This window comes from Oncorhynchus gorbuscha, linkage group LG08 (assembly GCF_021184085.1).
Source record: "Oncorhynchus gorbuscha isolate QuinsamMale2020 ecotype Even-year linkage group LG08, OgorEven_v1.0, whole genome shotgun sequence".
NCBI classification, from domain to species: Eukaryota; Metazoa; Chordata; class Actinopteri; order Salmoniformes; family Salmonidae; genus Oncorhynchus; species Oncorhynchus gorbuscha.
The window spans coordinates 46121827-46148638 of NC_060180.1; the positions used below are offsets into that span (position 1 = coordinate 46121827).

The following is a 26812-nucleotide window of genomic DNA, read 5'->3' on the forward strand; positions in this document are numbered from 1 at the left end:
TGGTTCCTGGGAGCTGACCTCCCGTAGGGGTGGGATGGCCAAGAGACCAGAGGTGGCAGAATGGAGTTCTGTGGTTTGGGATACAGGGTTTGAGCATAGTTGTCTATAACTTTTTGCCTTTGTGCTGTTGTCTGTGCCCAATAATGTTTGTACCATGTTTTGTGCATCTACCGTGTTGTGATGTCCTATATTTTTATTTTTAAAATCCCAGCTCCCTTCCCCGCAGGAGGCCTTTTGGTAGGCCGTCATTGTAAATAAGAATTTAACTGACTTGCCTAGGAAAATAAATGATACCCTGAAGGTAGGGAGGGGTTGTTCCCCTTGCTGCTCCTTAGGCAAGCACCATGGTATTTTAGTGGATGCATGGTCTTGTCGACTGGATGCCAGTGGAGTGAATGGAGAAGTGGAGTGACATGGAAGAACTTGTGGTGGTTGAACACCAAACTGGCTGTGGCATTCAGGATAAGTTAGGGGTTTGATGGCACAATCGGGGAGCCCAGCCAACAGAGTTGCAGTAGTCCAGATGGGATTTAACATGTGCCTGGATTAGGACATACGCCCTTCCTGTGTGTGGAAAGGGGGTACTCTAACCTGCAGGAGCAAGTGACCGGGGTCATGTCAAAGTTCTTTGGGAGGGGAATACCAACTGTGATGGAGAGGCCTTTGAGCGGACAGGCCTTACCCGGAGGAAGAGCAGCTCCATCTTGGTGATCTTGAGGTGGTCGACCAACATCCAAGCTGAGATATCTGCCAGGCACGCAGAGATGTGTGTCGTCACCTGTTTGTCAGAAGGTGGGAATGAGAAAAGTAGTTGTCATCCGCATCGCAATGACAGGAGAGACCATGAGAGGATATAATGGAGCTGAGTGACTTGGCATATAGAGAAAAGAGGTGAGGGCCTAGAACTGAGCCCTGGGGGACACCAGTGGTGAGAGCATGTGGTGCAGACACCGATCCCTTCCACACCACCAAGTAGGAGCGACCTGCCAGGTAGGTTGCAATCCAGGAGTGTGCAGCGCCTGAGACGCCCAGCCCCGAGAGGGGGGACAGGAGGATCTGATGGTTCAGTGTCGAAGGCAGTGGATAGATATCCGTGAAAGTGTGGAGAGCAGTCTCAGTTGATTGACCCGTCTTGAAGCTTGACTGGTTAGGGTCAAGAGGTTTGTTCTGAGCGAGATACCGGTCTGTAGTTTTTGACATTGGATGGGTCAGATGTTTGTTTTTTGAGGGGAGAGGCTGTGGCTTTCTTGAAGTCAGAGGGGATGCAGTCAGGGATGAGGGAATTGAGGAATGGGAGAGTCTCCAGAGATGGAGAATGTAACGGGATTGGGTCAAGTGGGCAGGTTGTCGTGTGGCTGGACCTCACTTGTTGCTGGAGGGTAGTTCTGTGTGATTGAGACCAGTGGACTCAATGGATGTCCAAGGGATGGGGGGGAGGGGGGGGGGACGAGTTTCCCAGGCTTGGAATTTAACAAATGGGTAGATTTAGGCTAGGGATTGTCATTTTTCTAGCGATCATGATTCATCAGGAGAGTCAACCTTGGAGACGGAAACTGGTTAAATTATTTTGTGCGCGTTTTTAAAAATATATATATATTTTTTACAATTAAATCGGCTGTGTCTGATGTGGGTATTTGATGAGATTACAAAAATACTATTTGAACCAGGCTGGATAGCTGCAGGCAGAACGCATCGATAATGTTTCAGCGTGCACACTGGCATGCAGTTGCAGCGTCATTGTGCGAGCTGCTTAAATGAAGTTCTGTGTCGGTGTAGCTAGCTGACTAGCTCGTCCGAAACCTAACGTAGCCACCTGCACCGGACAGCGAATTCGCGTCCCGGCGACTGGAATTGGACATTAACCAACAAAACTGCCTAAAATATGCCCATGTTTTCAGGTATGTTAACCCTATAACGTGACCACTTCCCTTGATAATACTTTTCCCGGAACTATTTATACACGTGTTTTAGTGATCATTATTGGAACGCTAGCAATTTAGCATCATAGGCCGACAAAAATAAACGATTCGGGAGTGTTCTCCGATTTTAAGAAAATACTCAATTAAAAACTAACCAACTATTTACAAGCTAACTAGCTAAACCAGATCCGTGTTGGTTTTGTGGGCATAACTACCAAACAAAATAACTAATTTACCCTACGGTATCTATATGTTATGCTAACAAATTCCATCAGCATCACTAACTTCCCGCACTCACGTCAATATTTAGCTTACTACGCTAGCCTACTAACTGCTAAACCAGCCAGATAGACTCTGTGACAGTTCATATCTAGCTATGAAAACTCTGCTGCAACGTTTGCACGTTTTTTGGGGGGGACCAGATGTAGCTAAACAAGTACCTAGTCAAACGTTAGCCAATTGGTTACAGCTAAATGTATGGATTTTTGTGTGATTCTTTTGCTAGCCAGGTAACTAATTAGCAAGACCGTTATGGTACTTAGTAAGCGAGTTTAGCTAGCTACAGGTTAGCTAGTATGCTAACGCTTTGTCAGCACAGTAACGTTAGCCGCAGTGGTTCACTTGCTTATGTTCGACTAACGTTAACATTATGGAGGTACTTAATGTTAAAACAGTGTAACTGAAAAAGGTTACATCACATCAAGGAAGCTTGCCAGCCTTCATTATCCCTAAAATCTAGATAGCTAACGTTAGCATATAAGGTGAGGGTGGACATGTCTATTTAGCAGGTGATCAAGACTAACATAAAGAAAAACATTCGACTCCTATTTCAAGCCATTCTCTGCATCAAAGGTTATCACTATAACATATGATTGTGCTGTATCATTCATGACTTGACAATACATGATGCATCAGAGATGCCCTACACTCCCAGATGCCGGCTTGGTTTTCACATATATCTGTGTTTTTGTTTCTCTTTTATTTCCTCAGTGAATGTGAAATGGGGTAAGGAGAAGTTTGATGCAATAGAGCTGAACACAGAAGAACCTCCAATGGTCTTCAAGGCTCAGCTCTTTGCCTTGTCAGGGGTACAACCAGAGAGACAGAAGGTTATGGTCAAGGGAGGCACACTCAAGGTAAAGTTGCTGTCACGTTTTAGTTTACAATCAATGAATTTGGACCACAGGTAATCAATACATTAATTATTTCCAATAATACTTAATAATTTGTGTATATATTTTTAGGATGATGACTGGGAAAACATCAAATTGAAGAATGTAAGTATAGTCTGAGTTTGTTATGAAATAATAAAAAGATGTCACACACACTGGATAGCTGCAGTAAAATGTGTTGTTTTACAGGGTTAGCCATAATAGTATAATAATAATGTAATGAAACAGCAGGGAGCAGGTCTCGAACCCTCGACCTTCTAGCCCGAGGTCCGGCACGTTATCGACTGTGCGGCAAAAGCGTGCTCGTGCGTGGCAAAAGCGTGCTCGTGCGTGGCAAAAGCGTGCTCGTGCGTGGCAAAAGCGTGCTCGTGCGTGGCAAAAGCGTGCTCGTGCGTGGCAAAAGCGTGCTCGTGCGTGGCAAAAGCGTGCTCGTGCGTGGCAAAAGCGTGCTCGTGCGTGGCAAAAGCGTGCTCGTGCGTGGCAAAAGCGTGCTCGTGCGTGGCAAAAGCGTGCTCGTGCGTGGCAAAAGCGTGCTCGTGCGGCAGGGTCTATATCTGCGCTCATAAACCCAGGGTCCTTACACTACTCCCTCCTTTCAAAGAGCGCGTCCTCGCGCTAGCTTGTGACTCTACGTCTTACAGGAACGTGCTCTCCGGCTAAGCACATGCACTGTCGTGGATGCAAACTCCGATCCCACTTCTGATGCCAATGTAATGAAACAGCAGGGAGCAGGTCTCGAACCCTCGACCTTCTAGCCCGAGGTCCGGCGCACTATCGACTGTGCCGCAAAAGCATGCTCGTGCGGCATGATCGATTTCTGCGCTTATAAACCCAGGGTCGTTACAGTATGGAGCAAATGAAATGTTATTGGTCCATACACATTTAGCAGGTGTAGAGAAATGTTTGTGTTCCTAGCTCCAACAGTGCAATTATATCAAACAATACACACATCTACACAGTAATAGACTGGAATGAGGAAATATTAGGGCAAGCCATATCAGATGGGTCAATAACAAATAAGGATTTCAAAATGCGCGGGGGGGGTTAAATGCTAGTTAAGTTCTTTCTACTTTCATTAGTTGTTGAAATATACAGTACCAGTCAAAGTTTGGACACACTCATTCAAGTTTTTTTTTTATTACTATTTTCTACATTGTAGATTAAATAACACATAGAATCATGTATTAACCAAAAATTGTTAAACAAATCCAAAAATATTTTAGATTCTTCAAAGTAGCCACCCTTTGCCTTGATGACAGCTTTTCACACTCTTGGCATTCTCTCAACCAGCTTCACCTAGAATGCTGTTCCAACCGTGTTGAAGGAGTTCCCACATATGCTGAGCACTTGTTAGCTGCTTTTCCTTCACTCTGCTGTCCAACTCATCCTAACCCATCTCAATTGGGTTAAGGTCAGGTGATTGTGGAGGCCAGGTCATCTGATGCAGAATGCTGTGGTAGCCATGTTGGTTAAGTGTGTTTTGAATTCTAAATAAATCAGTCACCAGCAAAGCACTCCATCACACCTCCTCCTCCATGCTTCACGGTGGGAACCACACATGCAGAAATCATCCATTCACCTACTCTGCGTCTCACGGTTGGAAGCAAAAGTCTCAAATTTGGACTCATCAGACCAAAATAAGTTTTCCACCGGTCTAGTGTCCATTTCTCGTGTTTCCTTGCCCAAGCAAGTCTCTTCTTATTATTGGTGTCCTTTAGTGGAGGTTTCTTTGCAGCAATTCAAACATGAAGTCCTGGTTCATGCAGTGTCCTCTGAACAGTTGATGTTGAGATGTTTCTATTCCTTGAACTATGAAGCATTTATTTGGGCTACATTCTGAGGTGCAGTGAACTCTAATGTACTTATCCTCTGCAGCAGAGGTAACTCTGGGTCTTCCTTTCCTGTGGCAGTCCTCATGAGAGCCAGTTTCATCATAGCGCTTGATGGCTTTTGCGACTGCACTTGAAGAAAATCGCGTTTTGAACTTGAATTGAAAATCGAATGAATAAAATCCTGGTTGACATTTTATCCTACTGACAAGACTGAGGATGATATGAAATAATGACACTCCATGTTTATCATTTGGAATGTTGGTTTAAAACTTAAATGCATAACTATTTTTAAAAATAACTTTATATTTTCTCTTCACATTTGACTTTTATATGGCCTTGTAACCATCACTTTAAGTCAAGATGCAAAATACCCAGTCTGGTGAACTCTCCCTGTTTTAGGTGGAGCCTTTGAGTTATCACCTCTTTGAATTGTTTCCAGTCAGGGCTGCGTAGTTTTGAACTTCGATTGGTGGATGGCTCTGGCTCTGAGGTGACTGCTTTCACGTCAGATAACTAGTAAAAGATCACATCGCTTCTGGCCACATGTCTGAGTTCTTCCCAACGTTTGTCTCCTGCAGCTCACCTCAATTTCATTCCCCACTGGATCAAGGACTTGTCCAATGAAAGGTTGGTCATCATACATCATGGTGTTCTACGGCTTGCAAGTGTCCCCCTTTTTCCTCCAAACACAATGATGGTCGTTATGGCCAATCGTTTTGTTTCATCCGACCAGAGGATGATCTTTGGCGGTTTTGGAGCAGTGGCTTCTTCCTTGCTGAGCGACCTTTCAGGTTATGTCGTTTATAGGACTCGTTTTTATTGTCGATATAGATCATGTTGTACCTGTTTCCTCCAGCATCTTCACAAGGTCCTTTGCTGTTCTGGGATTGATTTGCACTTTTTGCACCAAAGTTCGTTCATCTCTAGGAGACAGAACACGTCTCCTTCCTGGGCGGTAATGACAGCTGCGTGGTCCCATGGTGTTTATACTTGTGTACTATTGTTTGTTCAGATGAACGTGGTACTTTCAGGCGTTTGGAAATTGTTCACAAGGATGAACCAGACTTGTGGAGGTCTACAATTTATTTTTCTGAAGTCTTGGCTGGTTTTATTTTTATTTTACCATGATGTCAAGCAAAGAGGCACTGAGTTTGAAGGTAGGCCTTGAAATACATCCACCAATACACCTCCAATAGGCTAATTGACATCATTTGAGTCAATCAGAAGCTTCTAAAGCCATGACATCATTTTCTGGAATTTTCCATGCTGTTTTAAAGGCACAGTCAACTTAGTGAATGTAAAATTCTGACCAACTGTAATTGTGATACAGTTTATTATAAGTGAAATAATCTGTCTGTAAACAATTGTTGGAAAAATGACTTGTGCCATGCACAAAGTAGATGACCTAACCGACTTGCCAAAACTATAGTGTATGTAAACTCCCAACTACAACTGTATGTTGGCCTGCTTTCTGCTCCTACCAAAATGGAAAGCCTGAACCTCTGTTTGCAATTTACATGCATTGTTTTCTGAGAAGTCCATGTGAACAACTACTTCATTGTCACCGATGATTTCCTTAAGATTTGGGCACTCAACTTGATGAAGCCAGATGAAATGGTGCTTGGCGAGCATGTCGTGTTTTTGATTCAAGCTTTTGTTCAGATCCTGCCATGTTCCTGACTTTTGTTGTTTCCACAAAGGTTGTGAATGTCTTCTTCATTGCTGGTATTCTCTTTCATATTACTGCCATGTTGTATTTACCTAACTGTAAGGGCTTGTTGTTCAGGGTGCTCAAGATTTTCACCATCCATGTAGTGAGGTTCATCACAGCATGCATCTGCCAAATTTTTTCCCAGTCAGTTAACTGCATCACCTTGCTTTCCTGCTCAGAAGCCACTCTATCCTAACTTGTGGATCTGTGTTCTTCCGGGCCCTGAACTTGCAGTCGTCTCTTTGTTGGATAGAGGCATCTATAAGGACAGATATTTCCTCGACATCATCAAAACTGTAGTGGTGATAGAGCATGAATAAAATATTATGATAATTAAGCGCTTATGACTTGAATAAGTCACTTCACAAAAATAAAATTACCATGTTGTCATTACTTTTGTCTTTCACAATGTAATACATATATATAATACATATATTGTCTATCTTAACACATGAAGATACATGTTACTAATGAAACATACAAATATACACTACATTCCCTAAAGCTTAAGAATAGAAAAACTACGTCAGGCGGAGTAACGAATGACGTGGTATAACAGTTATACAGAATGACATAATCGTTACTCTGTATGACAAACAGTTCACTTATTCTACAGGAAATTGCTTGGCCACATATGGAAATATACAATTACCTTGATCTACAGTTTCTTAATGGTATCTTTCACATCAAATATGCCATTTTAAAATAAAACAACATTCTACATGTTTTTTGGAGGTATTTTACCGTATGCCACAGGATTTTGTATCATAGTGCACCAGTGACCGAAAATGTGAAATTATCATTTTTTAGGGGGAGACTTACTGACCTTTCTGCGCTGTGTGGGGGTCCTTCTGGCTCTTCTTTCTGATGCACTATACGGTCGTGACCATCGCAAAGCATTATGGTCTGAAATGGCTCATGGATGTCTGTTATATTGAATGAAATCCCAAAGTAGGGACCTAAGTCTTCAAGCATAAAAATGTAATGAAGTTTAGGATCCTCATCATTATTTTTCTATACAAGTGTTTCCCAAACGTTTTATAGTCATTTATGTCATTTACACTTATGTCATTTAGCAGACGCTCTTATCCAGAGCGACTTACAAATTGGTGCATTCACCTTATGACATCCAGTGGAACAACCACTTTACAATAGTGCATCTAAATATTTTAAGGGGGGAGGGGGTGAGAAGGATTACTTTATCCTATCCTAGGTATTCCTTAAAGAGGTGGGGTTTCAGGTGTCTCCGGAAGGTGGTGATTGACTCCGCTGTCCTGGCGTCATGAGGGAGTTTGTTCCACCATTGGGGAGCCAGAGCAGCGAACAGTTTTGACTGAGCTGAGCGGGAACTGTACTTCCTCAGTGGTAGGGAGGCGAGCAGGCCAGAGGTGGATGAACGCAGTGCCCTTATTTGGGTGTAGGGCCTGATCAGAGCCTGGAGGTACTGAGGTGCCGTTCCCCTCACAGCTCCGTAGGCAAGCACCATGGTCTTGTAGCGGATGCGAGCTTCAACTGGAAGCCAGTGGAGAGAGCGGAGGAGCGGGGTGACGTGAGAGAACTTGGGAAGGTTGAACACTAGACGGGCTGCGGCGTAGTATATATATATATATATATATATATATATATATAGTCCCGTACCCCTTCAAACATTCAACCTCCAGTTGCATACCAGGGTTAGTGCACTTTCAAATGTTGTTTTTTGCCATCATTGTCGGCCTACCACACACACACACACACTATATGATACATTTTTTAAACATGAGTGAGGTTTTTGTCACAAACCTGCTCGTGGGAAGTGACAAAGAGCTCTTATAGGACCAGGGCACCAATAATAATAATACTTTTGCTCTTTATTTAGCCATCTTACAGGCTACTCAGGCAAGGAAAAAAACCTCACCCAAATGTGTAGCCCCGTTGGAAAATATAAATGTACTGTTTGAAAATGTGAAGAGTTTAATTTGAAAAAAAAAACGTTTTTAATGTGAATACTTTTATTTTGCATTGCGTACGAGTACCCCAGTTTGGGAATATCTGATCCATACAGATGCCCATACAGAGGAGGTTATTAGCTCTTTTGCTCCCAAAGTTCCTATTATTCGTAATGAGTACTCTTATAAGCTGATATATAGGGGAAGGTTACATCTTATAGTGCAGTGTTTATAAAAGTATTTTTACAACACCGAAGTTATGTTTCGGACACCAAAATGGACACGTCACAACTTTGATGGGATGTATAGACAATATGGATAGAATATGTGGTATATCTGAAAAATATGTAGGATAGAATAGTGTATGTACAGCAATAGTTAAATAGGATAGGCCTTGACTAGAATATAGTATATGCATATATGAATTCGTTAAAACTGTATGTAAACATTAAAGTGACAAAAGTGTTCCATGTTTATGTACAGAGGTCAGCAGCCTCTAGGGTGCAGGGTTGACTAAAGGTCAAGGCAGAGTACTGGGCGGAGGCTGGCTAGTGGTGACTATTTAACAGTCTGATGGCCTTGCGGTAGAATCTGTTTTTCAGCCTGTCGGTCACAGCTTTGATGCACCTGTACTGACCTCGACTTCTGAATGGTAGCGGGGTGGTGGAAGTCCTTGTTGATCTTCTTGGCCAGTTGTGCAGACCGCACCACCCTCTGGAGAGCCCTGCGGTTGCGGATGGTGATACAGCCTGACAGGATGCTCTCAATGTTAAATCTGTAAAAGTTTGTGGGTATTAGGGGCCAAGTCACATTTTTCACCCTGCTGAGGTTGAAAAGGTGCTGTTGCACTGCCTTCACCATACTGTCTGTGTGGACCATTTTCAGATTGTCAGGGATGTGTATGCCAAGGAACTTGAAGCTTTTCACCTTCTCACTGTGGCCTCGTCGATCTGGTTCGGGGCGTGCTCCTTCCGCTGTCTCCTGAAGTCCACTATCTGCTCCTTCATTTTGTTGGGAACACAGGAGGGGGCTGTGCACCCACCCTTGTGGGACCCCTGTGTTGAGGATCAGTGTAGTGGAGGGGTTATTGCCCATCTTCACCTCCTGGGGGGCGGCCCGTCCAGGACCCAGTTGTACAGGGCGAGGTTCAGACGCAGGGCCCTGAGCTTAATGATGAGGTTCGAGGGTACGATGGTGTTTAAGGCTGAGCTGTAGTCATTGAACAGCATTCTTACATAGGTATTCCTCTTGTCCAAATGGGATAGGGCAGTGTGCCTTGCTCAAGGGCACATTGACTGATTCAAGAAAAATTATTATATTTTTTTCAGATTTGTTATCTGTAATTGCTATGATGATACCAATATCACTTTTTTTCAATGGCAATCATGGAAACACGAAGCAGTCATAACTCTTTGGTCATTTAAAAACCTGCTGTATTTAAAATATTGTGTGTTATTGCTTGAAAAAATATGTGACACTGGATGACAGCTGTTTGTTTCCAACATTATGGCTATTGTCCTAAAGAAGTCAAATCCGCTTTGCGTTTTGTTTCCTTGCCACGAGATTAGCGAGTATCGCGGTACAGGTGTCGCCCCGGCCCTACTATCGACATCAGATTGTGCAAAGTAGGCTATGATATATTGGCTGATTTCATTGTCATTTTAGTGGGATGGATTTATGATGCATGTTATCTAACCTAATGCTGCTGGCGATTACCATCTCCAGTTATCCGATGGAATGCAATGTGACACTTTTTCTCCCCTCCCCTCCCCTCTCCTCCCCAGGGGATGACTCTGTTGATGATGGGCTCAGCCGAGGCCCTGCCCGAGGAGCCTGCAGTCAGGCCCATGTTTGTCGAGGACATGACTGAAGACCAGCTGGCCTCAGCTGTGAGTTCATGTTCACTAGCTGGCTCTTTAATAGCTATGTCGAGTACTGTTTTCAAGCTGGCTCTCGGGGCCAGTGTCTAGTCCGTCTGGAACTGTATGATATGTTCAGGCTAATGCCTTCCACAGTAGTGCTATGAACGGCCACAGATGTCTGTCATTTCTACTAGCCCTGATGGAAATTGAGACTTTACAATGTATGACTTAGTCGTTGGATGTGTTTGTTTTAATGGAATCGATGCTGCCTGGGTTTGCCAGTGCAGGCAGTCATAGAGAAACTAACCCAATTTTGCTTGTTGTCTGATCCGATGTGTAGATGGCGATGCCTTGTGGACTGACCAACCTGGGCAACAGCTGCTATATGAACGCCACAGTGCAGTGTCTTCGCTCCGTGCCAGAGCTCAAAGGAGCCCTCGGAAGGTGGGCCCTTGATATTGCATTAAAGCCAATCTGTGAAGATGCAATCATCGTTTGTTGGATCTATAGCGTTGATGATAAAATAGATTTCTTATTCATTTGATATCTATGCAATGATACAACTGAGAATTAGATCACGCAGGCTTCGTTAGAGTTGGGACGATAAACTGAAAATTACAGACAACCACATTGCCTTCTTACCGATGGTCAGTGATTTTGTTACTCAACGTTCCTGCAGATTTTCGGGTTGTTCTAAAACCATTATTTGGTCAACAGTAATAGCCTATGCATTATGTTGATTCCTGTTATGGAAGTATCTGCCTGTCCCTGTTTGGCTGGCTTTGCTCTTACTTATTATCCCTCTGTCTCCCTCTACAGGTATACAGGTGCTCTGCGGTCCTCTGGGGCCGGTGTACCATCCCAGTACATCACAGCAGGTTTGTCATTTCCCTTTAGTCTCTGTATGTTTATTTTCTGCCTTTTTTGTTATCTGCTAGTGTAGATGGTAATAGTAGGACTCGGTGAGCCAGGGCATGGTGCAGGCTACACCAGCGTTGTGGGCCATATACTATGAACTGCTTTGTATAAAAGAGGCGCCTGTTAAATGGCCATGTTAGAACTGCTAAATTACCATTGTATTCCCACCAGCCCTCCGTGACCTCTACAAGATCATGGACAAGACCTCCTCCAGCATACACCCCGTCATCCTGCTGCAGTTTCTGCACATTGCCTTCCCCCAGTTCGCTGAGAAGGGAGATCAGGGACAGTACCTCCAGCAGGTGAGACCATGGCCTCTGACTGGCACCAGTCACTCACTCACCATCAGAAGATGCCGCTTTGCGATCACTGCTTGGTACTGCACATCCTATACTCCAATGAACCACATTGATTGCTACGTTTTTAGTCGTTTTTCGTTGATACTAAAAGTGGTCTGAAGAGTAGAAATGAGCTTTATTTGTCAATTTCTGCCCCTCTAGGATGCCAACGAGTGCTGGTTGCAGATGATGAGGGTCCTTCAGCAGAAGTTGGAGCCACAAGACACAGATTCTCCCATGGAAGTATGTGTAAATGGAAGTATGTAAGCTATCAAGCTAGTTACAGATGTGAGTGTTGTCCTAACTTTCTCCTCCACCTCCAGACTGAGAGTGGAGCTGCCAAGAAGAACTTTATTGACCAGTATTTTGGAGTGGAGTTCGAAACCACGTATCCTGGCAGTCTGAACACCTGATACATTGAAGTTCAGATGAGTGCATGACCTATTAGGGAATGGAGAATGGCTTCCAAAATGTTATATTATTTCAACAAACCTTTGCTTTCTCCTCCCAAGAATAAGTCTCCTGTCTCTCTCTCAGTTCCTTCCTTAACCCCTCTCCACAGTATGAAATGTACAGAGTCTGAGGACGAGGAGCCAGCCAAAGGTAAAGAGAGCCAGCTCCAACTCAGCTGTTTCATCAACCAGGAGGTCAAGTACCTGGCCACTGGCCTCAGGCTGGTGAGTAGTACCACTGCAACTCACAATCACATGCACAGGAACACAGACTCATGCACAGCCCGCACGTACACTGTGAGGTCTCCAATGTGGTCGGTCACCATGGCAACAGTGATCTAATCCCCATCACGTGTCTCTTGTTTCTTTCTCTTCAGAGACTGCAGGAAGAAATCACCAAGCTGTCTCCGTCTTTGCAAAGAAATGCCCTGTACATAAAATCTGTAAGTTTGGCATGGGCCCCTAAGGTTTTTATAAACCACTGAGAGGGTGTGGCATTTGTTTTATTGTTATGTACTTTTTTAGTTGGTTGGTTCACTTGGTCTCCCTTTCTTCATCTAGTCTAAAGTCAGCCGCCTCCCTGCCTACCTAACCATTCAGATGGTTAGATTTTTCTACAAAGAGAAGGAGTCTGTCAATGCAAAAGTCCTTAAGGTATGTATTCTGATGTTATAGGAATGTCCTCCTAATCGATGGGATTATCATCAGAATACTGTTGCAAGTGGAAGGAAGAATATTGTCTTGATACTTTTCTTCCCCCCCATTGACTTAATGTTCCAGGATGTAAAGTTCCCACTGATGCTGGACGTGTATGAGCTGTGTACCTCGGGGCTGCAGGAGAAGATGGTGGCCGTTAGGTCAAAGTTCAAGGAGATTGAGGACAAGAAGCTGGAGAAACAGTCGCAGAAGGTAGAAATGAATTGAATCGCTTGTCTACTTTGTCCGTCGCGAATCAGCTTTGAACTGCAAATGTATACTCTACGAAGTAGACCTAAACCTCCAAGAAATACATTGCTCAGTGTTGTTCCCTGACCAAACAAAGTAATTCAGTGTGAACGAACATTAGTGTAGTCCGATTAGCTTACATTGTTCCCTTTGTGCATCAAACAGGTGGAGAGGAAAGTGGGAGACGAGCCGAAAGAAGTGAAATACGAGCCCTTTTCATTCGCCGACGGTTGGTTACTTTACATCATATGGATTTGTGGCCTGCCCCTACAAACAAGGCATCAGTCAGTCATTTACACACACACACACACACACGTGTAAGGGATAGGTTGTTACACACGGTAACTTAAGGAATATGTTTCTAAGCGTGTGCCTGTCTATTGCCTGCAGACCTGGGCTCTAACAACAGTGGCTACTACGACCTGCAGGGAGTGCTGACACACCAGGGCAGATCGAGCTCCTCCGGACACTACGTCGCCTGGGTCAAGAGGAAAGAAGGTGACCGCGATAGCATTAACAAAAGTCTCTGCACACAAGTCGTTTAATGTGAAACGTTTTCAGTCACAGTAGACCTTCATCAAAGCATACAGCCAGACAATGAGCAGCTGTGTAAGAGGCCAGTCAGTCAGTGCAATCGACATGATTCATAGATGTCAGTCTGTTCCTTAAAGGGATAGTTCATCCAAATTACAAAATGGTATGTTGGTTTCCTTACCCTGTAAGCAGTCTATGGATAAGATGTCACAGGTCTTAAAAAATGCGACGTAGATGACTACAGTGTTACCGTTATTGTGCCGCTGCTTAATTGTTGCCTCCATGGCAACAAAAAAGATTTGAACATGAAATAATACTCTAGGCCACTTTCAAGATCTTAGAGCAATCCATATGCACGTCGCGTGTGTGTGCACGTCGCGTGTGTGTGCACGTCGCGCGTGTGTGCGCGTCGCGTGTGTGTGCGCGTCGCGCGTGTGTGTTAAAAATTGTTTAAACGATCATAAATGAAATCATAAAATGACTAACTCACAATTCCGAGATGATCCTGCATATGACCGATAGGGGGCAATGCAGTTCAATCTATCACAGTCCTAGCTACCTACCAGATTGCGCTCGCCTTACTGCTGTCCACCACCGACTCAGCAACAATGGTAGTTAATGCCTTTGCGTTTTGAGTTCCCACTTCCTCAAGTGGTAAATAGTGCTACATAGAGCCATGGCTACATGGAACTCTATTCCACATCAGGTAACTGGCAGTAGTAGAATCATATTTGTTTTTAAACCGATACAAATACACCTTACGGAACAGCGGGGACTGTGAAGGGACACACACAGAAGTATAGTCGTGGCCTGAGGGGGCACACTTAATGTTTTGTGAGAAGTGTTATCAAATGTAATGTCATATTTTTATTGTATATAACTGCTTTAATGTTGCTGGAACCCAGGATCCTTAATAAATACAAAAAGGCCCCTTAGTTCCAGTGAAGGGATATTTTAATCCTACAGCATACAGTGACATTCTAGACGATTATGTGCTTCCAACTTTGTGGCAACAGTTTGGGGAAGGACCTTTCCTGTTTCAGCATAACAATGCCCCAAGCACAAAGTGAGGTCCATACAGAAATGGTTTGCCAAGATTGGTGTGGATGAACTTGACTAGCCTGCACAGAGCCCTGCCCTCAACCCCATCGAACACCTTTGGGATGAATTGGAAAACCAACTGAGAGCCAGGCCTAAATTAACCCCACATCAGTGCCTGACTTCACTCATGCTTTTGTGGCTAAATGGAATCAAGTCCCTGCAGCAGTGTTCCAACATCTTGTGGAAAGCCTTCTCAGAAGAGTGGAGGCTGTTATAGCAGCAAAGGGGGGACCAACTCCATGTTAATGCCCATGATTTTAGAATGAGATGTTTGATGAGCAGGTACCCACATACTTTAGGTCATGTACTGTATGTGACTTTGTTGAGCTTAATCTATTTGAGATACCTTTGGATGATTTGGGCATGATGCAGTGAAAAATGCTAATATATCGGTCTCATGACTTGAATGGGATTCATACGGCAAAGGCTAAAACGTTAGCATGTAGAAAGTGCCAGGGATACTAAATCAAAGCATGGATTTCTGTGTTATACCTAGTCTATAGACTGCTTACAGGTTAAGTAAACCAACATGTAATTTGGGTGAACTATCCCTATATAAAGGAATAGTTCACCTCAGTCAGTTCAACACAACCAGAGGGTGTGGGATATGGACCCAGACACGTGTAGACCACTTGAGGTCTGAACACATTGATTTTGGGGATCGCGATATGACCACATAGCAGCCGGACGAACGGCCGATATTGCAGATGAGCGCGACACAACATGATGCACTCGAGTATATGCATATGTACACTTTCTGCTGCAGCGTGGTAGCTGCGGGACCGAAACATCAAAAGTTTAGCCTCGCGTTTCACGCTCTTATTTGTCGTGGAAGTCAGCCCGATATTGCTGTTTACCTTGTGCATGCAGACTACATGAGTGAAACAAACGACTGTATTAATTAACATACATTTTTATCGAGGTTCAGGTGAATAATATAACTCGTGTTTTTCCCATCATAGATGAGTGGGTGAAGTTTGACGACGACAAAGTAAGCGTGGTATCTCCAGAAGATATACTGAGGCTGTCCGGTGGAGGAGACTGGCATATAGCCTACGTTCTACTATACGGACCAAGACGACTGGAAATACTTGAAGAGCAACAGTAACCAACCTTAATTAACACAAATAAAATCTAGCCAACCTACACACACATGCCATTTCCAAGCACTGTCTACTCTGTGTGGATGTGCAATAAATTCTGGGTGTCTTACAAAAATTGATTACCTTATTTAAAAAAAAAAAATGTTTACTTGACACATGCTTGTAAACCCATCCAGCATCAACATGAGGTAGTTTATCTATCGAAGCAAGGGTTTAAATGGTTTATTATAAGAGCCAGGCCATCTCTGGACTGGATCCTTGAGAGGTTTTGCTAGATTTAGTTCTGCAGTTTCATTAAGTTTTAAACATTGTATATATTTTTTTTAAAGCCTTGAACAAGGTGCTTATGTCATAACTAATCCACTTGTACAGAAAAGTCTTTGGCCAAGCAACATTGTTTTAAGGTGTCTTGAGACCCTGAACCTTCCCTTCAAATAAAATGTATTGGAGGAACACCCCCTTGCATCATACGAGCAGTTCAACATCTCTGCAACGCTTCATTGTACATGCAGTCATTTATCCTGCCAACTACCATGTAAGACTGACGGTCTCCAAGTTGACATTGCTTTTCATAAATGGTCAAAGTAAACCGTTATGCCAAACTTTTTTGATTCATTTAAAGGGGGAAATGTGATTGCTACATTTTAAAAACTTTTATTGATATGCCATGAGCTCAACTTTAACATCAGAACCCAAATGATAATTTTACTCCATTGTGAACATGCTTAAATGATCATGGTCAGTCCTTGCATCCATAGTTATGGGGGTGTCAAGTGCTAGTTAAAATACATTGGGCGGGGGTTGAGGTGCCCCATTTGTGTTATGAATCTAAATGCCCTTCCTGTATGGCTAGAAGACATTACAATAAAGTATACCATGTCTTGAGGGGTCGAAGTAGAGCATTTATTTAGAAAAAAGATTTATTGAAGATTCTAGAGGACAAAATTACAGTTCATGTCCCTTAAGCATAACTACAGACCAACATAAGGAAAGCCTTGACAAGTCAGGGAGAGGTACATTAAAGGAGAAATCGATGGGGGGGGGAATGATCTATGTCTCATTGAGGATGTCTGCGATCTTGGGGAAGCCAGCAGCATTGAGGGCTGTAACCAGGCTCTCAACGGTGGCCTGTGTCCCCTCGCGGTCCTGCCAGGCCACCAGCAGCAGCTTGGCCTGCATGTCCACATCCTCGCTGTCTGTCTCAATCTCCCGGATCTCTGCGGCCTTTATCTCCAGCTGGCCAGCCAGGTTCTTCCACTGGGCACCCAGCTTGGCTGCTATCTCATCCATCTGCTGGTTGGACACCAGCTTGTTCTGCATGCTCGGACCTGGGGGCACACAAAATGAAGGAATTAATCAGGTGATGATTTTGTAAAATCTAAAAGATAAACAATATTTTACAACTAACTCATATCTAGATGATATAGACTTCAGTCTTATGAAGTTAGAACACACTGTCGTTGCTCTCCTTGAGTAGGGTGTCACTGTTGTCTTCATCGTCTTCCTCCCCGGTCTTTATCTCCTCAGACGGAAGGTCCTTCTGTGATGACGGGGCAAAGGGATCAATCAAGAGTGAGGTGGAGACATGGACTCCAAGATGACCACCTAAGTCGTCATGAAATGTTTGAGTAGCCGTGGTTCCAGACAAGACTTCTCACCGGCAGCTCCTTGGCTAGTTTGATGACCATGCTCTCTAGGTAGTCGGCCAGGCTCTTGAACTGCTGGTTGGTAGGCTGGAAGAAGTGAGGACTCCTCCTGGACAGCAGACGCAGGGCTCGCCATCCATAGTTAGAGTTATGAACCACCCTACGTGACATGGAGGGTGGAGGTTAGTTGAAGAATATCGCATCAGAACACTTTTCTCATGGCAGGATCTTTACACCATTGGTTATGTCTTTGGGCAATCATCAGTTCCAAATCATTTGCATACTTGTATTCATTTTCCACCATGTTGGCTGGGTCTGCCTGTTCAATGGCCTCTTCAAAGAAATCTTCCAGAGAAGGCATAAACTCCCTGTCGTAAAGACATTTACATTATGTAGGGTCAACAAACCGTTGACTGAAAAAAAAAATGTTTTTTGAACCGGGTGAACAACAAGCAAGTTATACACAAAAACCTATGTAGGTATGTGATCTTTGTAAATTTGACCAGCTTGCACAGTGGCGCATGATCATTCACCTGCTCTCGGACTGACAAGCCGCCATATTGTCGTGGTTCAGATTCCAAAGTCTCGTAAGTTCATCACTGCAAGAAAAAGCCAAGTGCAAGAGAAGCCACTCGTTAAGACTTTTCATTAAGACTCCCAAATGTGAGGGCTGGACATTGTCAATAATCCTACTGGGCATATAAACCGTCCTAAACCAATGATGGTTTTGGAGAACACATGACTAGGCTGTCCCAGTTACCACTGCCATACAGAGGACAGGTTAGAATTGCTACTTACTTCCCCATGAAGACCTTCCTGTCAGGGCCTTTACCCAGGAAATCTTCTGGAGCTTGTCTTTTCCTCGTGGGTCTCTTGGGTTTGTCATCTACTGGTCTGGGGGGGGGGGGGTACATTTGTATCGTTCATGAGGTTAACGCTGTATATATTCCTCATTTGAATGTATGATATGAGTTTTCAATTTGTACTTTGTCTTGACAATTAATATTTTTTATAACATAGGATTCCATACCGGTCCTTCACAAAGCTCGGACATCCCTCATTTTTCCACGAGTTCCAGTTGTCCTCTGTGTTTAAGACATGCTGTCAAAATATAAGAGAGGACTTATAGACTTATAGAGAGGACTCATCGTCATCAATAACCCTTTACCGGTCTCACCTTGGCTTGTCAAACAGTTGGCCACGTGTTGTGATGTTACTCAGAAAACGTTTGAACGAGCAGGAATTACAAAGATGTCCGGAACACCAGAATATTCAGACTAGGCTTACCTCGACCATGGTGGCAAACTTGTCTCCATCAGGTGGGATCTCTTTGAGAAGCTACATGGAAACAAGTTAGACAGGATAGTACAACATGCCCAACAATGTGCCATCTCTGGACTAGAGAGAAAGAGAAAACAAACACACAGACCTGGTACACCAGTTTGGTGGTCTCCTCCATCCACAAACACTGGTCATCATTCAGGACACAACTGGAGCTGTGGCAACAGACAAATAGTTAGGCAAACCAGCAGTCAAAGCGTATTATGGATTTCTTCTTCTTCTGCCAGACAAACTGCCATAGGGTATGACGGACTGGCACGGGGGGGGGTCATCTTTTTGGGCCATCTCACCTTTTGAACTTGACCTGTCCCTTGAGGTACTGGAACAGGACAAGGTACTGCAGGAGGATGTGTCGTCGGAAGTTACTGTCACTGAGCTGCAGGTCCATTAGCTAGATGGTCAAAAAGAGACTCAGCGTATGAGGGGATCCGTTTAAACAAGTCGAGGCACAGAGTTGCACATAATGATGACTTATTTGGGACGCACTGTGATTTTGTCGACCAAGTGACTCTGCACCCTCACTGCAATGTAGTCAATCTCAAACACCCATGCATAGATCTATTCTATTATTTTATGATTAGGAGGGTGAGATATGCAACCTTCTCGCTGGTGAGGAACTTGGCGAAGTAGACGTGGTCTCCTCCCGCTGTCCTCAGCTCCTCCAGCTTCCTCTTTGAAGCCTGCATGTCGTCCAGCTTGAAGCTCTTAAACACCGCCAACGTCTCATCTGAATACTACAGACAACATACAGAACACTTCCATGAACTCAAACATATTTTCATGGTCTTCTCGAAAGGAACAAATATGGTCAGTGTGTGTGATTTGAACAAGAAACATTTTAAAGCAAAGTGTGATACTTTTAGTCAGATAAAAAACGTTTTTAAATGGCCTACAATTTTTTTTAGAAGGAAATGTTAGATGGCAGAAGAGTCACCTTGAGGAAAGTAATCCAGGAGAACTTTTCGTAACACTGAACAGGGTTTCTAAAGTAGTCCTGCAGGGTCCAGAACTTCCTGTATAGGTTGTAGTCGATGGGGATGGAACTACGAACAAAGGGAGCAATGTCATAGGTGGAAACCTGTTTAAGCAAGCTGCAAAAAAAAAAGATGTTCAACAAAAGTTGCCGGCATAGGGCTCTGTGTAATAGCTATGTTCATGATGATTCCAAGCATTGTGATAGATAGAACAAGGACTCATGTTGCTAACCAAGGTGCAGGTGCACCAGGTTCCTCATCTCCCATCTCCCCCTCCTCCACCTCCATCCCATCCTCTTTTTCCTCTGTGGGCTGTAGAATACAACACAGAGTTAGTGTTGAGGGTGAATTCATCGTTAACACATTCAACAGCACACATACAATATCTATAATATCATTCAACAGCTCACACGCTATACAGTATCTGTAATCCTTAGAACGAGGCCTTACCCTTTGACCGAGAGTGCTTTCCTGCTCGTTTTTGTTGAACACTGTGATGTTGTCGAGATTAAACTGGCTCTGCAAGTTCAGACCTGAAACACACATAGGAACACATAAAAGAACACAAGGGTGTCCACATCCACGATTAAACGCAAATTAGCTTCGTTCCTGTAGTGATTTGAGATCCATGTAATCCTCTCACCTGATTTCTCTGACAGGGGGAAGAGACGAGCCAGGAACAGCTGGATCCGCCCACAGAAGACTGTGTTCTGAGACTTGGACAACCTCCTCAAAAGATCTGCAGGTTCAGAAGGTGTTTCATGATGGAATATCTGCACATATCAAGGGAACAACAACAAACAAACTAACTGTGACTTTATCCTCACCATTACACATCCTTAACAGGTAGTTCTTCCCAGCAGTGTAGAAGGAGTTCTGGAAGTAAGAAGAGAAAGTCATTATTGGCGTTACTTCCTGAATACCCAAAGGAAAGATCTTCTGGAGTTACATTGAAGGTACTTTTAAAAACGGCGCAGAGAAACGCAGACTAAGCTACTCACAGACTTCCAGGTGGAGACATTCTCTTCAACAAAGGAGAAGATCTTATCACACTGGTCAAGAGGTAGACAGTCCAGAATATCTCCCAAAAGTAGGAAAGGAGTAGTGGCGGAGCAGATACCTGCAAGGACAAGGGACTTTACTACACAACTACTACATCATTTGCTGTCCGACATGTATATCAATTAAATACCAAGGAGGTACAACAGAGGTAGATGTAACGATTCTATGAAGTGACGCTCAGCCTCACTGAGCCTGCTGCTTACCTTCAGTGACTCCATCAATGCTGAGATAGATGAGAGACAGGAAGTCATCGACAAGTGCTTTCTTTTCCACCTGTAGAGGAAAAGGAGAGAAAGGGAGAATGTTACTCGACTCCAGCTATAGCTCTCACTAATTATTCGTAAAGCATATTGAGCATAAACATGACCACGTACTAGCAGTATACCTATATTAACTGTAGAAACCAAGCAAGATACAAAATGGATAAGGCAAAATCCCAACATTATATAGGCACCGTTAATGACAACTTACATCAGCCTCGGAAACTTTTTTAATAGGACATTGGCTCAAAAACTCCCCATAAAGTAAAATCCTGCAGTATTGGCCTGGATATGTTTTATGTTATGACCAGGCAAAGGTTGCAAATTATTTTACCACATTTGTTTTTCTTTCCCCACCACCATAGTTAAGAAGTCACCCACCTGATCTGGACACTATGGCCAGCCTTTCATGAACAACTTTTACCATAGCAAAGGTATCACAAATGGTTTGTTTGAGCTTTGCATGGTAACAGAGGACAAAGTTTCCAATCAACAATGCTTAATGAGCACAAACAAATCAACTGGGCTGGATCACCTTCCTGCGAGATTCATAAAGGATAGTGCTTGTATCACAGCTAAAATGATAACACATATTGTGAACCTTTCTATTAGTAGTGGTACATTTCCCAAGGATCTCAAAACAGCCCGGGTGGTTCCACTCCACAAGAAGAGCAGTAGAACAAATGTAGGAAACTACAGGCCGGTGTCTATCCTCAGCACCTTATCCAAAGTTGTTGAGAGATTTGTTTTTAATCAACTTGAGGCATACCTTCTTGAGCAAAAACTTCTTTATGAACTACAATCTGGCTTTAGAACAGCTCATTCCACTCATACTTGCATTATCCACCTTTTTGACCACATTAAGCAGGAAAGTGAGAAGGGGAACTATACAGGTAGGGTCATGTTAGACTTGCAGAAAGCTGTTGACACTGTGGACCATGATATTCTCCTGATTCTCCTCCATCAGTGCTCAGACTGTCCGCAATAGGCTGAGAGGTGCTGGACTGAGGGCTTGCAGGCATGTTGAAAGGCAGGTCCTCAGCAGATATCACCGGCAACAACGTCACCTATGGGCACAAACCGACCGTCGCTGGCCCAGACAGGACTGGCAAAAAGTTATCTTCACTGACGAGTCGCGGTTGTGTGTCATCAGGGGTGATGGTCGGATTCGCGTTTATCGTTGAAGGAATGAGCGTTACACCGAGGCCTGTACTCTGGAGCGGGATCGATTTGGAGGTGGAGGGTCTGTCATGGTCTGGGGCAGTGTGTCACAGCATCATCGGACTGAGCTTGTCATCGCAGGCAATCTCAACACTGTGCGTTATAGGGAAGACATCCTCCTCCCTCATGTGGTACCCTTCCTGCAGGCTCATCCTGACATGACCCTCCAGCATGACAATGCCACCAGCCATACTGCTCGTTCTGTGCATGATTTCCTGCAAGACTGAAATGTCAGTGTTCTGCCATGGCCAGCGAAGAGCCCAGATCTCAATCCCATTGAGTACATCTGGGACCTGTTGGATTGGAGGGTGAGGGCTAGGGCCATTCGCCCCAAAAATGTCCAGGAACTTGCAGGTGCCTTGGTGGAAGATTGGGGTAACATCTCACAGCAAGAACTGGCAAATCTGGCGCAGTCCATGAGAAGGAGATGCACTGCAGTACTTAATGCAGCTGGTGGCCACACCAGATACTGACTGTTACTTTTTATTTGGACCCCCCTTTGTTAAGGGATATATTATTCCATTTCTGTTAGTCACACGACTGTGGAACTTGTTCAGTTTGTGTCTCAGTTGTTGAATCTTATGTTCATACAAATATTTACACATGTTAAGTTTGCTGAAAATAAACGCAGTTGACAGTGAGAGGACGTATCTTTTTTGTTGAGTTTAGTTTACATAGAGGAGACCCTGAGTAAGGAATTGCATTTTGTTAGAGATGGTTTGTCTGACAACGAACTGTCACTACATTTGGGATAAACGTAGATTTCCTAGGGCTGACAGGGTAACGGTAAACTGTGCAGGCAAGGAGATTGAATCTAAAACAAGTGCATCTTGGTGTTCCTAGATCAATCCCTTTCTGGAGACCTGATTGCTGCTAAAATTCTTTCTAAAATAGAAAACCTATTTAAAAATGTTTATATCGTAACACTAGATACTTTAACATTAACGTTAAGAAACTGCTTGTTTATTCCGTGTCATTTTGTTTATGCCTTCTCTGCTTGGTCTAGTGGGCTATCAAAAAAGCTGAAAAAGAGAATGCAGGTCATGCAAAATAATGATATCAGGTATATGCTGAATGTCCCCCCTAGGACCCACATGGGGGTACAGGAGTTCTGGAAGATGGGTGTGTTGACAAACTTAAACTTAAGCATATGTTTGACATCTTAAAATGATCGCGCCCCAGGTTATATGAAAAACCACATTGATATGGTCTATTTTGACCAAATCATTTTTACTCCCTTTGTCAATTCATTGTTTTATTTTATACAGATTTGCTGCAGTTACAATACCAGATCTAGTGTTATATCTTGTAAAATCCCAATAGTAAACAGTACCGCGAGGAGCACGTTTTTCCATACAGGCATTTGTCTATGGAATAGCATTCCCTTGGAGATCAATAGTAAAAAGCAACATTTTTCATTTGAACAAGGTTGTTTAAGTAAGTAAGTAAGTAAATCACTCCACTGCCGGCAGGTGTATTTATTTGAAGGACAGGTATGATGGGCAATTAATAGATTGTTTTAATGTGAAATTAATATGGTTTATTTTCAAGGTTAGGGAGAAGTGCAGTGAATAGTGCCACTTTTTTGGATGTCTATATAAATGTATGTAATTTTGTCTCGTCTTTTAAATAATTATGTGTTATTGATTTCACCATCGAGGACCACTTTGGAAGAAAACATTTTAATTAATACTTTCAAGTGATATCCTCATTGTGCATTTTGCTGTATATGTCCGTTGACCCAAATAAATTCAATATACCATAGATAAAATACACTTTCAACTTACAATCTGCCCCTCCAGGACCTGCCTTAGAGCTTGGTCAAGGGTGGTCTTCTTCTCTGTCTCACTGTGGAGAGACAAGTAGGCAGGCACGGTCGTGAGGTGGGCAGAAGAGGCATAGCCTAGAGATCATTTAATTAATATAGTCCGTTAGATAGCTAACGTTTGTATTTACTTAACGTACTTTCCAGTGATCTGGTTGAATGCGTTTATCAAGGGTTTGCTGGTTTTGTTGTCCAACGCACTTCTGGTTGCGGCCTAGGTGAGATATATAACAAATCAACAAAGAATACTAGTTTAGTTTTCTTGAGACTACACATAATCTGCCAACGTTATCTAGCTAGCTAGCTAACGCGTGGCTAATGTATGTATATCATGCTCGGCTTGCAAAGTTATTGTAAGCGTTTCTAAAAAAAGATGTGATAAACAACTTCATTTAAGCATAGAAGAGATTCTGAAATACACCATATTGAAGACAGGTTCTTACAGTAAATGTATCTTTTGCATCGTTGAAGTTGAATAAGATCGGAGGAGACATAGCTATTTCCTCACAATAAGCGTGACCCCGACGGAAGTTTTAGATCCGGTTCAAATGGGGTGCATTCAGGATGGCAACATTGAAACGCATGGTTCAAAAAGTAATGTTACAGTTATGTAACAGAAATACAATTTTCTTCTTGAGTCTTCTGCTCTGCCGGTATTTAGATTTTGTGACATTTGCTTGTCAAAGTTTACTAGGAAGATCATCATAAACACAGGTATAAATTGAAAACCACCGTCAACTCACTGTTAAAAACGAGGCATAGGCATGGCAAAATCCAATACATTGCTGGCCTTTAGATATTGTGCAAAAACGTTGTTTTTATAACCAGTTCAACATGGATGATTTATCGTGTATTCCCTGGATGTTAATTGTAATTAATAGCCTACTTATTGATGGATGTGTAGTTTTACATGAGGCCAGATGATGGCACTAATACACCTCTAAAATTGAACAACAATTACATGCGCGTGCTCTCCGTGAGTGCAGTCTCATTGTCTGAATGACTGCATGTTCCGCATGTTCTGCCCTCAGTCGGGCTGTAGTCTATGACAGGATGACGTCAAATGATTAAACCCTAGGAACATTGTCCCCATCTCCCAGTTCTCAGACCGCACATTTCCTGACATTTAAAATAATCTCAAGTCTTTTGAAAGCTTTTAGTCCCCTGTATTTCCCCTGCCATTGTGTGAAGAAGAAGATAACCCCATAATAATCTGTCCAATGGTCAAGCCAGGCTGACGTGTGATGTTAGATACTCCGAGGCCTGTTCCCATGCCTCCAGAAGGAGGTGGACAGAAACCAAATAGATAAGGAGAAATTGTACATTACATTGCCACACTGGACTACTGGTTAGTGTGTAGCTGGTAAAGTGTTTGTTTGAGTGTGTGTGTGTGTGCGTGCGTGCTCATGTGTGTCTCTTAGATGAATGATGTGTTCTCTGAAGTAAAGACAACTGCTTCTGTGTGCAACTTTTAGTCGGCTCCGGTATGCAGCTGGCAGGGCCTTCTGAAGAGAATGGGCTAAGTGGACATTAACATTAATCAGCTGTTATAAAAGTAACACTTCAGTGGAATTTCTAGCTTCTTTTTACCACCATCGTCAGTGCTGTGTTTTTGCAAGAAAGGTTCGTGTCGTTTCAAAACGAGCCAGTGCTTTTGTCAGATTGATCCTCTCTATGGAATGTACTTAGGTTCAGTGACATGAGTCAATGCCATGATTTTATTGTCGGGGGGGCGATGACATCAGAGTAAACCCATCAGACCAAATCCTTGAATTGCCAAGTCCTGAAGTTTGCAGTTGTGTCTACAAAAGACCCTTAAGTGTGTGAACATTACTGTATAAATACAAAATAGCTGGCGTGCATCTTTAATCATTAACTTCCGATATGATCAATATGAACATTTTGCTGTGTGTGACATTGTGTGGTGTGTGACATTTGACAATTGTTGTTGCATAGCTAATTTGTAGTTGGGTCTGATACTTTGTATAACCTGACCAATGTTCTATAGTTGGATGTGTTCATATTTTAGCCTCCATATTTGCTCTCAGCACCAGAGGCATGTTTGAAGCAAGAGTCCAGTATGCTGATGTGTTTAACAGACTAGGAACATTTTGTTGGGTTTCTGCAGTGCAGCACATTTCGAAAATGAGAGACACTTATAACTAAACTTTGCAAATGGTGGACCAGGAGGTGTTGATATCTCACCGAGGAGACAAGGCTAAGAAACAAATCACTCTGCTTGTGTGGCTGGAAAATAGGGCACATTTAGGGGGCCTCCAAAGAGACTGAAAATATGAGTCCCAACTACAAAAGACTATTCCTTTTTTTCCCCTCAAAGTAAGAAAAGCTATTCAAGAATTGACTCCATTTTTCTGGATTCAAAAATTCATGATATAGAGATATCGAATCATCCTCCATTTAATTACACCAATATACTTAGCGACAGTTTTGAGAATGAACAGAGTACATTTTCTGGAACCAAAACGTATTAAATACAGAAACTAAACATTTTAAACCTTTACCATTACACATGTAGACAGTGGACAGAGAAAAGCCAACCCCCAATATAATTTGGGATGCCTTTAATGCGACATATAACTTTTGAAGAGAGCCAACAACTACAGGTTTTACTCAGATAAAGCATATTACTTCATGGAAAATAAACCTG

At 43.1% G+C, this 26812-nt stretch overlaps 2 protein-coding genes across 2 annotated transcripts; one reads left to right on the plus strand and one right to left on the minus strand.

Moving 5' to 3' along the window:
• The first annotated feature begins 1690 nt into the window (after positions 1 to 1690).
• On the plus strand, positions 1691 to 16712 carry LOC124041730 (ubiquitin carboxyl-terminal hydrolase 14-like). Its single transcript, XM_046359665.1, has 16 exons — positions 1691 to 1898; positions 2910 to 3055; positions 3164 to 3196; positions 10347 to 10451; positions 10765 to 10868; positions 11244 to 11302; positions 11514 to 11644; positions 11843 to 11923; positions 12004 to 12068; positions 12243 to 12357; positions 12510 to 12575; positions 12694 to 12786; positions 12913 to 13041; positions 13243 to 13306; positions 13468 to 13575; positions 15675 to 16712. The coding sequence occupies exons 1-16, from the start codon at positions 1883 to 1885 to the stop codon at positions 15818 to 15820; spliced, it is 1461 nt and encodes a 486-aa protein (XP_046215621.1). The 5' UTR covers positions 1691 to 1882; the 3' UTR covers positions 15821 to 16712.
• thoc1 (THO complex 1) lies at positions 16697 to 24714 on the minus strand. Its single transcript, XM_046359664.1, has 21 exons — positions 24588 to 24714; positions 24285 to 24358; positions 24107 to 24167; positions 21042 to 21111; positions 20778 to 20896; positions 20604 to 20652; positions 20420 to 20515; positions 20227 to 20309; positions 20009 to 20088; positions 19737 to 19845; positions 19402 to 19536; positions 19093 to 19193; positions 18891 to 18957; positions 18749 to 18799; positions 18492 to 18562; positions 18260 to 18355; positions 17995 to 18060; positions 17746 to 17829; positions 17474 to 17621; positions 17271 to 17355; positions 16697 to 17143 (listed from the first exon to the last, which is right to left on the minus strand). Exons 1-21 carry the CDS (start codon positions 24636 to 24638, stop codon positions 16866 to 16868), a joined length of 1974 nt encoding a protein of 657 aa, XP_046215620.1. The 5' UTR covers positions 24639 to 24714; the 3' UTR covers positions 16697 to 16865.
• Between the last annotated feature and the right edge of the window lie 2098 nt (positions 24715 to 26812).